A 13,751-nucleotide genomic window follows, 5' to 3' on the forward strand; every position below is an offset into this window, starting at 1 on the left:
CAATTTTACATTTATCGTTTAAAAAAAGAAAGAACGTTTATATTGGTGATATATTTAAGAAAGGGAATATAATTTTTTAATTTAAAATTGGTTTGTGTTGTGCACTTGATTATTGAGATATTCATGTGGTTGTTACAAGTCACATTATTGGTGAGCAAACGGTTACGGGGCGCTTGTGGCGTCCACAAAAACAAATAACATATAGTCCATTACGTACACACTTTCTACTCTCGGATCAAATCAATTTCTATCTCCATAGCAATTTGATCTATCCAAATAATAGACTGACATGTGGCTGTTTGCAAGACCAGGACCTTCAGGATTCTCGCAGTATTCAACCGCAGAGAAGGTTACCGATGGAATTGACGCATCCGGACTCACCGCCATTGTTACAGGTCCCTTATATTACTTATCATCTTCTCCTAATTATTTTTAGTATTATATATGATATGTGTGGTGTTACGAGTATTTGGATAAGTTGTCACTTTTTAGGTGTAATTATGATTTATTTTATGGTAGGGAGAGCCGGGCTATTTTTGTTGTACGGCTTTAGGTATTAGTTATTAAATTAATTAAAACCCTAGGATAATGATTGTCATGGTTATTGGTCATCCTTATTCCTTAGGCTTTCTTAAAAAAGAATTATTATTTATTTACTGAAATAATATATATAGTACTGATTTAAATAAATTGGATGCCACTCAACACTCACTTAAACTTTATGCGAGATATGAGGGATGACCCTGACTTACCACCAGTACCCGACTTTACTTAGTTAATCGTCCCCCCCTGATTTAACAAGTTTGGATTGAAAACCTACATGATCCACCACTAACACTTGGAAACATTATAACTGTAAATTGACTCAATTAATATCTTAGGCTGAGGGGTGCGGAGCGCTAGTCAGGACGCGAGAGGGAGTTCGCTCGCGCCCCGGGGCGCGAGAGCCACACCACCGGGGCGCTAGAGGGGCGCGAGAGGGGCGCGAGAGCGGAAAACGAGGCTGGCGCCAGGAGGCTCGCGGGACAGGTTGAGCGTGAGGGGTGTCTTGGGATGCAAAATAGAGCCGTTGGGGTTTAAGCTGGGTGTCTTGGGAATGTTTCAGCATATATATATATATATATATATATATATATATATATATATATATATTCGTGCAGAAAAGCTTCAATTCAACCACCGAGTGTAGGTGACGCCGATGGTGGTGGAGGTTACGGTGGTGGTGAGGAGGAGGAGAGAGAGTGAAGGTGCCATGGTTTTGACCGGATTCCGGTGGAGGTTACGGTGGTGGTGAGGAGGAGGAGAGAGAGTGAAGGTGCCATGGTTTTGACCGGATTCCGGTGGAGGTTACGGTGGTGGTGAGGAGGAGGAGAGAGAGTGAAGGTGCCATGGTTTTGACCGGATTCCGGGTTGAGAAATTCCGGTTTTGACCGGATTCCGATTGAGTTTTTGAAGACCGGATTCGTTGAGGTTTTGACCGGATTCCGATTGAGTTTTTGAGAAATTCCGGATTCGTTGGGTAATACATTTATAAAAAAAAAAAAAAAACCGCTCGCGCCCCCTCTCGCGCCCCTCCACACCATGCCCCGGGGCGCTATCACCACTACCAATACCCATCTTATCAAGTTTCTCTCTCTGCCACACGTCACAATATTATTGGATGGCGCCCCCACTCACGCCCCCTCTCGCGCCCCCCACACCCCTCAGCCTTAGTTACATAAGATCCAACAGAAAATAAACACACGAACAAGTGCATGTTGGTGTTCGTTCATTTAACTTTAAACGAACACCAACACTTAATCGGACAAATACTTCCGTTCATGTTTGTTCGTTTCAAAATGATGTTCATGTTCGTTTACGTTCGTTCATTTAAAATCTAAACGAACAATTCACGAACATAAATATAAATGAACATATATAAACGAACGTTCACGAACCTAAATGAACAAAAGAAAGATGTGTTCATGTTCGCTCGTTAATTAATTGATCACAAACTTTTTGTTCATGTTCATTCGTTTATTAGATAAATGAACATAAACGAATTTCTCGCTGAACGTTTGGTTCATTAATTTACAAGCCTAGAAGGTATGGTTTGTGGTGAACTTGCAAGATATTCATGTCGAATTTCAACCGTGAAGTAGTAGGTTCGATTAATGGAAATGCAGTAGGCAGCAACATACTTTTAAAAAGTAACATCTTAAAGTTGTAGAAAAAAAACAACTAGAAGATGTTATAGCAGACGACTTGGTAATCAGGTTCAAGATTATAGTAAAATGTTTGGAATTTCAAATATTGAAGCAATCTTTTAATTTTGGAGCTAAAAATACTGTAAACTTATTTCAAAATTTTTAAAGTATAATAATGTACATGGTTTACTTAGGTATAGAAAGTAACTTTCTTTTGCTCACTTGCTCAAATAACAACCACAGGAGGATCAAGTGGCATTGGCAGTGAGACAGCACGGGTCCTAGCGCTGCGTGGGGCCCACGTGGTGATGGGAGTTAGAAATATGGCTGCTGGTAAACAGGTTCAAGAAGCAATAATTAAAGAAATTCCAACAGCCAAAGTTGATGCATTGGAGTTGGATCTTAGTTCCATGGCTTCGGTTAGGAAATTCGCCTCTGATTTTAACTCAAGCGGTCGATCACTGAACTTATTAATGTAAGAAAATAAAACACTGATAATGTTTATTTTGGCTTACAAAAGCTAAAGATTTATGTTTTTTTTGTCAATGTTGGGTTTCTTAAGAAACAATGCAGGTATAATGATGACTCCATTTTTGCTTTCTAAAGATAACATAGAACTACAATTTGCTACTAATCATCTCGGTATGTTTATTTGTGTTTCGTTGGATTGAATTATATTTTTTGAATTTGGTTAACTAAGGTGACATCTTTGCTAAAACAATGGTGTTTGCAGGTCACTTTCTTTTGACTCATCTGCTGCTTGATAATATGAAGAAAACAGCCCGTAAAAGTAGGAAAGAAGGAAGGATTGTGAATGTATCATCAGAAGCCCATAGGATTACTTATCCTGAAGGAGTTCGGTTTGACAAAATCAATGATGAAAAACAGTAAGTTTTTAAAGATACAACTCCACTCTTTCTCCTAAAGGATGTAGCCATGCATGTAGACGAATTGAACGTTCAGTTAACCGTTCGGCGAGAAGTTCGTTTATGGCCGTTTGTTTAATAAACGAATGAACATGAGCAAAAGATCTTGTTCAGTTTCTTACAAAAACAGACATGGACATAGGTCTAGTCCGCTCATTTATGTTTGTTAGTTTACACTCATTAGTTTACGTTTATTTAAGTTCGTTTGTTGAAGTAAACTTTTTGTTGGGTCTGTTACAACTTAGTCTATTTTCATGACTTTTTAGGCCTAACCATTCGCTTATACTTCTAGCGCACAAACCTAAACAACACAAAAAGGGCGGGGGCCGCACAAGGGTGGAAACTAATCTAAATTCTTAACGCCGTTCGTTTAGTTATTAGTGTTTGATCGTTTGTTCGGTTAAAGTTAAAGAAGTAACTTACTCATAAAAGGGTGGGGTTCACACAAGTATAGTGGATATGACTGATATTATGTAGAGGTTCTAAAAATCCCAATTTCATTTAATATGCAAATAACATTAATTAGGTGATGCACAGGTACAGTAAATATCAAGCATATGGTCAATCAAAGCTAGCCAACATTCTGCATGCTAATGAGCTTACACGACAGCTAAAGGTATAAGTTTAAATTACATAAATTATCATAAATGAGATCCATTTTGACTTTTGATAGTCATATTGAAGTTTAGATTAAAATACTATAACTACAGGAAGAGGGAACAGAAATAACTGCAAATTCTCTTCATCCCGGAGTAATCTCAACAAACTTGTTCCGTCACATATTTACTCCTCCGAGCTTTGCTGAAGGTAATGTTTCTTAAATATTTGTCAATAAATAGAAAAAAGATGTAAGTTTATATAACCACACATATTGTTACTGCCATGTTCAAATGCAGGTTTTGTAAGCAAGCTCAGCAACCTTCTGTTGAAAAATGTTCAGCAGGTTAGTAGTTTAGCCATTTTATGTATAAGTAGTTTGTACTGATAAAAAATGGGCCAGGTCGACCCACAATGAGCGTTATATTGAGAGAGGGAGAGAGAGAGAGAGAGAGAGGGTACGGTGAGAGGAGAGAGGGAGATAGATGGAGTGTGCATATATTTATATTTATACTGAAAACATAAAGTAAATGGGGCAAAAAGACCAATTTACCCTCATGTGCACATGACTAGAGTTAACGGAAAAAAAGTTACTGTTTGTTAGTGGAAAGGACAAAACCTTATTTGTTTACATAAAGGGCGAAGAGTTTAATTTACTCTATAATATGACTATTGAACTTCATTATTTAAGAATACTAAAAGTGATTTTCCAGGATACTTTAGTATTAAAGTTTACTCATTAACACATTGTCAGAATCATCCCATTTGTAGCCCTGCCTAATGGAATTTAATAATTGTTTTATAATATATTAATCTTTTAATGTTTAATTTGGTGTAGGGGGCGGCAACAACATGCTATGTAGCATTGCACCCGCAAGTGAAAGGTGTAAGTGGGGCATATTTTTCAGATAGTAACTTGGCAAAAACAACAGAGCTGGCTAAAGACGTGGATTTGGCTAAGAGATTGTGGGATTTCAGTATCAAATTAATCAAGTAAACATTAAAAGTACGTTTCTCCATAAGATAGATGTATGCATAACTACAAGGTCTTTCATGATTAAAAATTTTCATAAGCCAAAATGGTACTACCTTTCCACAATTGATGAAATTAATGTAGAAGATTAGATTAATTCTACAATTGAAGCTTTATCTATCGAATTTGATGCATTATTTGTTCAAGCCCTAATACGGTGTTTGATTACTGATAATCTCATTGATTCAACACACGAAGATGCTCTAGTAGATATTAATAACTTAACAATATAAGATACTAATTAAATCTATCGACTTTGATGCATTAATTGTTCAAGCCCTAATACGGTGTTTGATTACTGATAATCTCATTGATTCAACACACGAAGATGCTTTAGAAGATATTGATAACTTAACAATATAAGATACTAACTAAACGATACTCTAAAACAACTATTTAAACATTTGAAGGCTGAGGCATGCTATCTCTAAAGACATCTATATTTTTTATTCAAGAATCATGCTAGAGATGGGGATAGGTGAAAGTAGAGGGGCGAAGTTTCAAAAGTTGAAAGTTCGGCTAAAGTGTTCATTGTTAAAAGTTCTAGAGCTGAAGTGACAATAGTTAAATGTTTTGAAATATTTACATGTTGAATGTTTAGGGGCTAAAGTGTCAATAGTTAAATGTTCGAGAACTAAAGTGTCAATAATTGAAAGTAGAAGGGCTACGCATCAAGTGTTGAAGGCTTAGGGGCTAAAGTATCAATTGTTGAAGGATTAGGGGCCAAAGTGTTAATATTTGAAAGTTCAAGGTTAAAGCGTCAATTGTTGAAAGTAGAGCGGTTAAATTGTCAATATTTAACAAAAAAGAGAGGCTAAAGTGTCATTAGATGAAATTCCATAGGCTAAAATGTCAATAGTTAAAAGTAGAGGGGCTAAACTATCAATAACTGAAAGTCAAGGAGCTTCAGTGCCAGAAGTTAAAAGTTTTAGGGTATAAAGTGTTAAAAGTTTAAAGTAGAGGGGTTAAACCATTAATAGTCGAGGGGCTAAAGTGTTAATTGTTGAATGTTCAAGGGCTAATGTGTCAATTGCTGAAAGTACAGGGGCTAAAATGTTAATAGTTGAAAGTTTAAGGGCTAAGGAGTCAATAGTTAAAAGCAGTCATAGAAAACAACATAAGCCACGATCCGCGATCCAGTTCGCACGTACCGGATCGTGGTACAAAAGCGTTATGATAGCTGGTGGTACACAATCCAGATCTAAAAATAGAAGCGTACCTGTTTTATTGTTGAATCGAATTTTTACCTACAAAATCGCATTCCTGATTGAAGAAAATGGCGTATGAAATCGTTAAAAAAACACGTACCGGAGTTCCAAAAGGCAATTTTAAATTTAAAAAAAAAAACAATCACCGATCCTTAATTCTTGATATATATATATATGTAAAATAGACTAAGTTATCCTTATTAATGTCAATTGACAGCAATAACATAAGTTTCAAAAATAGGAGATTTTTTGTGTCACGCCCTCAATTTCCAATGCGGCGATTTACCGTGAGGCGCATGACAAACCAAGACCTTAGTCATTAGTTACCCCAAACTACTACTAACTTTATTTAAAATGAAACCATTACTGCCCAACGAAGGAAAAAATGTTTTCAGAGTATTATGTTTTATCAGCGGTAGCATAACATGTGGGAACAAGTTCCCAAAACAACATGAAATGTTTAAGTGCCAAAGACATGCTCAAACAAAAGTATAAGTTCTTGAAAACAAAAGTTCATAATTTGAAGTTTATATGGGACATGCATGAGACTTTCTATCCGTGCACCAAGGGTTAGCGACCTGAGAAAAACATGCTAAAAAGTGTCAATGCGATGGTTGGTGAGTTCATAGGTTTGAGTTCCAAAAACAGTTTATTCCAAAAGCAGATAATGTAAACAATGAATTTATCCCTAATTAATTACGCTAGTAAACATGCTACAATAATGTAGATTCCATTGCGACCGAAGCTGACAGAGTTGTTGCCTCGGTACCAAGCCTTTACCCGACTTGGCTAAGTTTAGTCCAATGGTACACCCGTTCGACCTTCGGTCGAGTTGGAGCGACCAACGCGAGTGGGGTTTGTCAAGCCCAGTAGTACTACTCAATATTGACTCGCTAGTTCACCTTAATTAACGGTCCAATGTGTGTGAGGACTTTAAGTTGGTAAATACACTATGCACTCATGCGATAAAAACAATATTACAAGATCTAAAAACAGTTGTGCATGCTTTCTCCCCCGAAAGGAAAAGTATGCAAAAAAAGGGGCAGTGAAACTCACCTCGAATGCGTGCTAATTTAAAGTCAACCGCTTAAGTCAAAAGTCGCGTACTAGTATCCTAATTAATACAAGTGCGTAAGTAATTGTGTAGTGGTTCCTAGAACCCCTTGTATCCAAACAATCCCATTGTTTATTTGAGTTTGACTAAGGGTTGACTTTTTGTTGACTTTGACTAAAGTTTGACTTGTTGACCTTTGACCAAGTTTGACTTTGTGTTGACCTTTGAGCAAAAGGTCCAACCTTTGTTAACCCAAAAAGTTGACCAACTTGACTGTTGACCATAGTTTGATTGAGTTGACCCGACGACGCGTTGGTGACATACAATTTAAACATGTTGACTTATAATTTATAAAAGTCATTTCCATGTATGTGTTTATCAACAATACATGGTTTACACATCTATTCACTTTTCATGCTACACATATGATTCAAACAAGTGTTTACCATATCCTAACACATCAAGCAAGACTAACCACTTAGTCAAGGTAATTTCTAATTGTTAATCCAGTTCTACCTATCAACAAATAGTGCACGAATGATCATATAACACATCATATTGCATGCATAGCAAATCTGGATTTATAAGACATATTATAACCCAACAAAAAATACTTTTGTAACACCTCAATCACCAAATTAACTTATGAAAATTTTACCACAGTAATATACAAGTCCTAGCCTTTACAAACATATTTTTATTATAATTTTTCAATATACAAAAAAATCATTAAAATTCATACAATATGTCATGTACATGTAGCTATTTCAACGCGCAACAAAATGTAAAAATTCGTCTAAAATTGTATACTTCACCATATAAAGTAAGACCAATTCATTAGCTTTACACTCACAAAATATTGTTCTAGAAGTGGAATCACTACAATTTATTTTACCAAACTCAAGATGCACAACCAAATATATAGACCATAATACAAGTTCAATTATTAGCATAGAGTTGTAGATTTGTAAATTCATAAAATCTATTATATCCTTATCTAAAAATTATATATCTTATGTTTACAGAAACTAGATTCAATAATCCTAGAATCAAGAAATAACCAAAAACATTTATTTATCAACAGTTTATAGCCCTAACATTACACACACATAATTCTGCGGCAATCTGAATTAAATTGCAACTCATGTAAATCATGTTTTTAATATTCATATAACCCTAATTCAACAACTAATCATCATCATTTATAAACATTTATATATACTCAATTCATTACAGAAATATATAGAATATTTTAGGGTTTTCATACCACATCCAAATCAAAACAACAATAATGCTTAACATGACCAACTTTTCAATCTTTCAATTTTAGGTTGTGGTTCCATAGATTTAAACATTATTTGGATACTAAATCCATATTCTCCATTTTTAAAATACAAGAAAATAATCATAAAACATAATAACTTAATTGGATGATCACAAACTACACAAAATACCTTCTAGCCTTTGATCCAAGAACACAAAAAATGCAAGTATGTGTGCTTGATTTTTAGAGAGAAAAACAAAAGAGGACTGTGTATGTGTGTGGTGAAATGGACGAACAAAGAGAGGAAAAAGAGAAATGAAAAAAATAGATTATCATTTACTTTTCATTAAGTTGTAATTAAACCACATGAATGCTACATAACGAGTTCCTTTCAGTTTTCCATCAAAACAACTTATGATAACTTTTTTTTAATCAAATGTGACATGTAACATTTATATCATACTCTTTTTAGGAATACATATATAACATAAGTATGTATTTCATATAACATATAGCAAGTAACATATGTAACTAGTAATAATATAAACTTTAGCACAAGTATTTTTATGACATAACATACAACATGTAATACATAATTATTTAAATGTCATATAATAATATTTTTTTGTAGTTTGTCATTCTTATTAGACCACCAACGTACTCGGACAGACTTGTGTGAGTGTTAACAGAAGTAACGGAGTTAACATGAATTTTGGCAGTTGTCACATCATCCCCTTGTTAAAAGAATTTTCGTCCTGAAAATTGTATAGTGTCGCTCAACGGCTCGAAAGGAAGAAAGAACGAAGAGGAAAAATAAAAGAATTTTTTTTTCAGATTGTCACATCATCCCTCTGTTAAAGAAAATTTCATCCCGAAATTTATATCATACATAGTGTTTGAGATTATGTTTGAATAGGTGAGGATACTTTTCTTTCAGTTGAACTTCGTGCTCTCACGTGAATTCCGGTGCATGCTTAGAATTCCAACGAACACGAACCATCAGAATTTTACTGTGCCTTTGTGTTTATACTTCTCTATCCGTAATTTCGATAGGTTCCTCCACAAAACACAGTTTCTCATTGACTTCTAGTTCTTCCAACGGAACTATAAGGTTTTTTTTTCTGCTAAGCACTTCTTAAGCTTCGATACATGGAAAACGTTTTGCACTGCACGGAGTTGTGCAGGCAGGTTCAATCTATATGCTACCGGACCAATTCTTTAAAAAATTTTGAATGGACCTACATAGCGCGGGTTTAGTTTTCCACGCTTTCCAAAACGGATGACACCTTTCCAATGTGACACTTTCAAAAGTATTTGGCTCCCACTTCAAGTTCTAAGGGTTTTCGGCATTTATCAACATAGCTTTTTTGATGATCTCGAGACGGTGCCATACGTTTTATGATTTGAACTATCCTTTCATTCGTTTTGTAAAATATCTCCGGTCAGGTTAGCTTACTTTCACCCACCTCCGCCCAACAGAGTGTTGATCGACAATTTTGACCATATAAAGCTTCAAAGGGCGCGACATTCATACTAGTATGGTAGATATTGTTGTATGAGAATTCAACTAACGGTAAATGATTTTCCCAACTGTTTCCAAAATCAATAACACATGCTCTTAGCATATATTTCAAAGTCTGAATCGTTCGTTCACTCTGACCATCAGTATGAGGATGATAAGTCGTGCTCATATCCAATCGCGTACCTAACGCTTTTTGTAATGATATCCAAAATTTTGAAGTGAATCTAGCATCACAGTCCGATATAATCGAGATCGGCACACCATGTAGTGCAACCACTTTTTTTTTTATATAAATACGTGCTAATCTGTCCATATTGTCAGACTCTCGAATAGCTAAAAAAGAGGGTTGACTTCGTTAAACGGTCCACTATTACCCAAATGGTATCACATCCACTTGGAGCCTTTGGTAAATTGGTTATGAAATCCATCGAGATATGCTCCCATTTTCCCATCGGAATAACAAGTTGTTGGAGTAATCCGGATGGTTTTCTGTTTTCGGCCTTTACCTTGGCACACGTAAAACACTTAGCCACGTAACCAACGACCTCTTATTTCATGCCAAACCACTAATAAAGTTCCTTTAACTCTTGGTACATTTTGTTTGAACCTGGATGCACTGAATATCGGGATTTATGTGCCTTATCCATGACCAATTCTCGTAAATTCGCACAACGAGGTACCCAAATCCGCTAGTTGTAATAACGAATACCGTCGGACTTAACTTCAGAATTTCCATAAATTCCACACAGAGATTCATAATCAAAATTCAGCTTTCAAAGCTTCGAACTGAGCCTCTCGAATTCTTTTTGGCAACCCGGTGTGAATAGTTAATTGCAGAGCCCAAACTCTTCTAGGTTTCAGGTTTTTCTTGCGACTCAAGGCATCAACTACGACATTAGCCTTGCCTGGATGGTACTTGATTGTACATTCGTAATTTTTAAGTAGTTCAACCCACCTTCTCTGTCTCATATTCAGCTCCTTTTGCTCGAATATGTGTTGTAGACTCTTATGGTCCGTGTAGATTTCGCACTTGGTTCCATAAAAATAGTACCTCGAAATCTTAAGAGCGATATAATGGCTCATAACTCCAAATCGTGTGTTGTGTAATTTCTTTCATGAGCTTTTAACTGTCGGGAAGCATAGGCGACAACCTTTTCGCGCTGCATTAGTACACATCCAAATCCTTGGATGGAAGCATCACAATAAACCACAATCGTCGATTCCGTCTGGTAAGGACAAGATCGGTGCGCTACGAAGCTTGTGCTTTAATGCTTGAAATGATGATTCTTGCTCTTCACCCCATTTGTATGCGGTATCTTTGTGAGTTAGGGAATTGAGAGGTTGGGCGATCTTTGAAAACCCTTCAATGAATCTTCGATAATAATCCGCCAATCCAAGAAATTGACGGATTTCGGTCGAAGTCCTTGGTGTCGGCCAATCTTTAATAGATTCTATATTTGAGGGGTCAACGTGAATTCCTTCCTCGTTAACCACATGTCCTAAGAACGGTACCTCTCTGATCCAAAATTTAAATTTTGAAAACTTGTCATATAGTTGCTTATTCTTGAGAAATTCCAAAATCAAGCGTAAATGCTCCTTGTGGCCCCCTTTAGTCTTGAAATAGATTAGAATATCATTGATGGACACAATGACAAACTTGTCTAAGTAAGGTTTTCAAAGTCAATTCATGAGATCCATGCATACTGCATGAGCGTTTGTTAATCCAAATGACATAACCGCAAACTCGTAATGACCATGACGAATGCAAAACGCAATCTTAGATATATCCTCTTATTGAACTCTATGTTGATGATAACCTGACCTAAGATCTATTTTTGAATAGTAACCAGACCCTTGAAGCTGATTAAAGAGATCATCAATACTGGGTAAGGGATATCGATTCTTGATCGTAACCTTGTTGAGTTCTCGGTAGTCTATGCACATTCGAAAAGTTCCATATTTCTTCTTAACAAAAAGAACAGGGGCTCCCCACATGGATGAACTTGGACGAATAAAGCCTTTATCTAACAATTCTTGCAATTGCTCAGATAACTCCTCTAATTTGTTAGGAACGAGTTGGTAAGGTGCGCGAGTAATGGGAGTAGTTCCCGGGGTTAAGTCACTTGTCGTTGTGGTGGAAGTCTAGGTATATCTTTAGGAAATACTTCGGGATAATCCATAACGATCGGAATATCCTCCATTCGTTTCCTCTTAGCTTTCGTATCGGAAACTAGTGCTAAGACATCCGTGTGTCCCTTGCGTAACAACTTCTGGGCCTTCATAACAGAAATGACGCCCATGACTGCCCCCATCTTATCACATTGAATAGATAGAATTTCTCCACTAGGTAGAGGAATACGGACTATCTTCTCATGGCAGATTACTTCGGCTTGGTTGGTAGACAACCAATCCATACCAACTATTACATCAAAACTACCAAGTTCTACGTGCATAAGATCGATATCGAAAGTATGAGTATATAATGTTAGCTTACATGCCTTGAGGATGTGCTATACTTTGATATTTTTTCCATTGGCAAGTTCTACTATATACTTTAACTCTAGGCCTGACAGGTTAGTTTCTAACAATTTACCAAACTTAGAGGAAATAAAACTTCTGTCGGCTCCAGTGTCAAATATAGTCATAGCATAATGACCATTCAATAAAAACTTACCACTAATAGTAAGAGAATCGGGTAGAGCCTAACCTGATCTAATCACAAAGGCTCTTCCTTTTCCGTCGCCACCGATGTTGCCATTCCCACATTTGTTGTTTTTCCAGTTTCCATTATTTCTACCATTATTGTTGTTTTTCAGTTTCGGACAATCCCTTTTGAAATGTCCCTTTTGACCACATTCATAGCATCCTTTTTGAACTTCTTACTGCTGATTTTGTTTCGCAGAGGTTCACTTTTGAAATATTTCGCTTCATGAGCAATCTTGCCACAACGCTGACATATTAGCTTGTCACAACAACCCACATGATGAAGATTACACATGTTGCATCTGGGATACTTTCCCTGATAACCCCCTTGATTTTGACTTGAACTTGAATGATTGGCGTTCTTCGAAGAATCAAACCTTTGTGCTGATGATGGTGAGAATTGCTGGAAGATACTATCTTATTACTTTGATTACTGTTACCACTGTTATCCCACTTGCGCTTGTTATCACTAGTTCCAGTGGTTGTCTTCTTTGATGGTAGGGTTCCATGTTCCACATAGGTTCCATATGAAATGCAAGTTCATTGAGAAATATAAATATCATTAAACATCAATGAGTCATCGCGGACCCTGCACTCTCCTCCTGCTCCTCTTTAGGATTCTCATTGGGTTACTCCATTGGCTCTTCCTCAGGCTCATCCTAAGGCTCGAGTTGGTTCTTAAGCTCCTTGATCCTGTCTATAGCCAGACCGAGATGACTAGTCAGGTGATCTACTCTTCAGGTAAGCTCAACCACCTCGGTCCTCATAGAATGAAACGCCCCGCAAAGCCGCGTTATAACTTGTCTTGTTCCTCGAGATCCTTCGTGAGTTGTTTGATTCTGAATTGCTCTAACCAAGAATCGAGACATCCATTATCATTATGCAAGGCTAGATCATTCATGACCATCTCCAGGTAGTAGGGTTTTGTTTGTAAGCAAGACTTTTTGTATTTTGAAATCTTTACATTGGAACTAAAGTTGATTAATCACTCAATTGATCAATCTTTTACATTTGTATGTGCATTTAATAGTTTTTCATAATTGAATGTTTTGTGATTTTATCAGTTATCGGTTTCTGGTCATCAACTATTAGGATTAGGTTCTTAGAGACATTGACCCCCTTATCTTTAGCCATTAAATAACTTACATTTATCAAACCCTAAAAATGTCAATCAATTGGATTATTATTCATCCAAATAAATTGTTTGGATTAAGTTATGTCAATCAGTAAGGTCAAATATCTAGTCTTTTGATTATTG

General features: G+C 36.3%; 1 protein-coding gene across 1 annotated transcript; it reads left to right on the top strand.

The window, feature by feature from the left end:
* The first annotated feature begins 249 nt into the window (after positions 1 to 249).
* LOC143581318 (short-chain dehydrogenase TIC 32, chloroplastic-like) lies at positions 250 to 4,801 on the top strand. Its single transcript, XM_077064139.1, has 8 exons — positions 250 to 395; positions 2,430 to 2,661; positions 2,749 to 2,828; positions 2,920 to 3,073; positions 3,650 to 3,728; positions 3,823 to 3,919; positions 4,009 to 4,055; positions 4,548 to 4,801. The coding sequence occupies exons 1-8, from the start codon at positions 290 to 292 to the stop codon at positions 4,704 to 4,706; spliced, it is 954 nt and encodes a 317-aa protein (XP_076920254.1). The 5' UTR covers positions 250 to 289; the 3' UTR covers positions 4,707 to 4,801.
* Positions 4,802 to 13,751: the final 8,950 nt, after the last annotated feature.

Source organism: Bidens hawaiensis, unplaced genomic scaffold (assembly GCF_021521415.1).
Source record: "Bidens hawaiensis isolate Kalapana, Puna unplaced genomic scaffold, B.hawaiensis_p1.1 tig00030873_1, whole genome shotgun sequence".
Lineage (NCBI taxonomy): Eukaryota > Viridiplantae > Streptophyta > Magnoliopsida > Asterales > Asteraceae > Bidens > Bidens hawaiensis.

What these genes read in the sequence shown, in the direction of transcription:
- LOC143581318 (XM_077064139.1), top strand. Translation starts at nt 290, where the DNA reads ATGTGGCTGTTTGCAAGACCAGGACCTTCAGGATTCTCGCAGTATTCA. An exon ending in AGCTTACACGACAGCTAAAG is followed by an intron (nt 3,729 to 3,822) that starts GTATAAGTTTAA and finishes CTATAACTACAG; the next exon opens with GAAGAGGGAACAGAAATAAC. An exon ending in TCCTCCGAGCTTTGCTGAAG is followed by an intron (nt 3,920 to 4,008) that starts GTAATGTTTCTT and finishes GTTCAAATGCAG; the next exon opens with GTTTTGTAAGCAAGCTCAGC.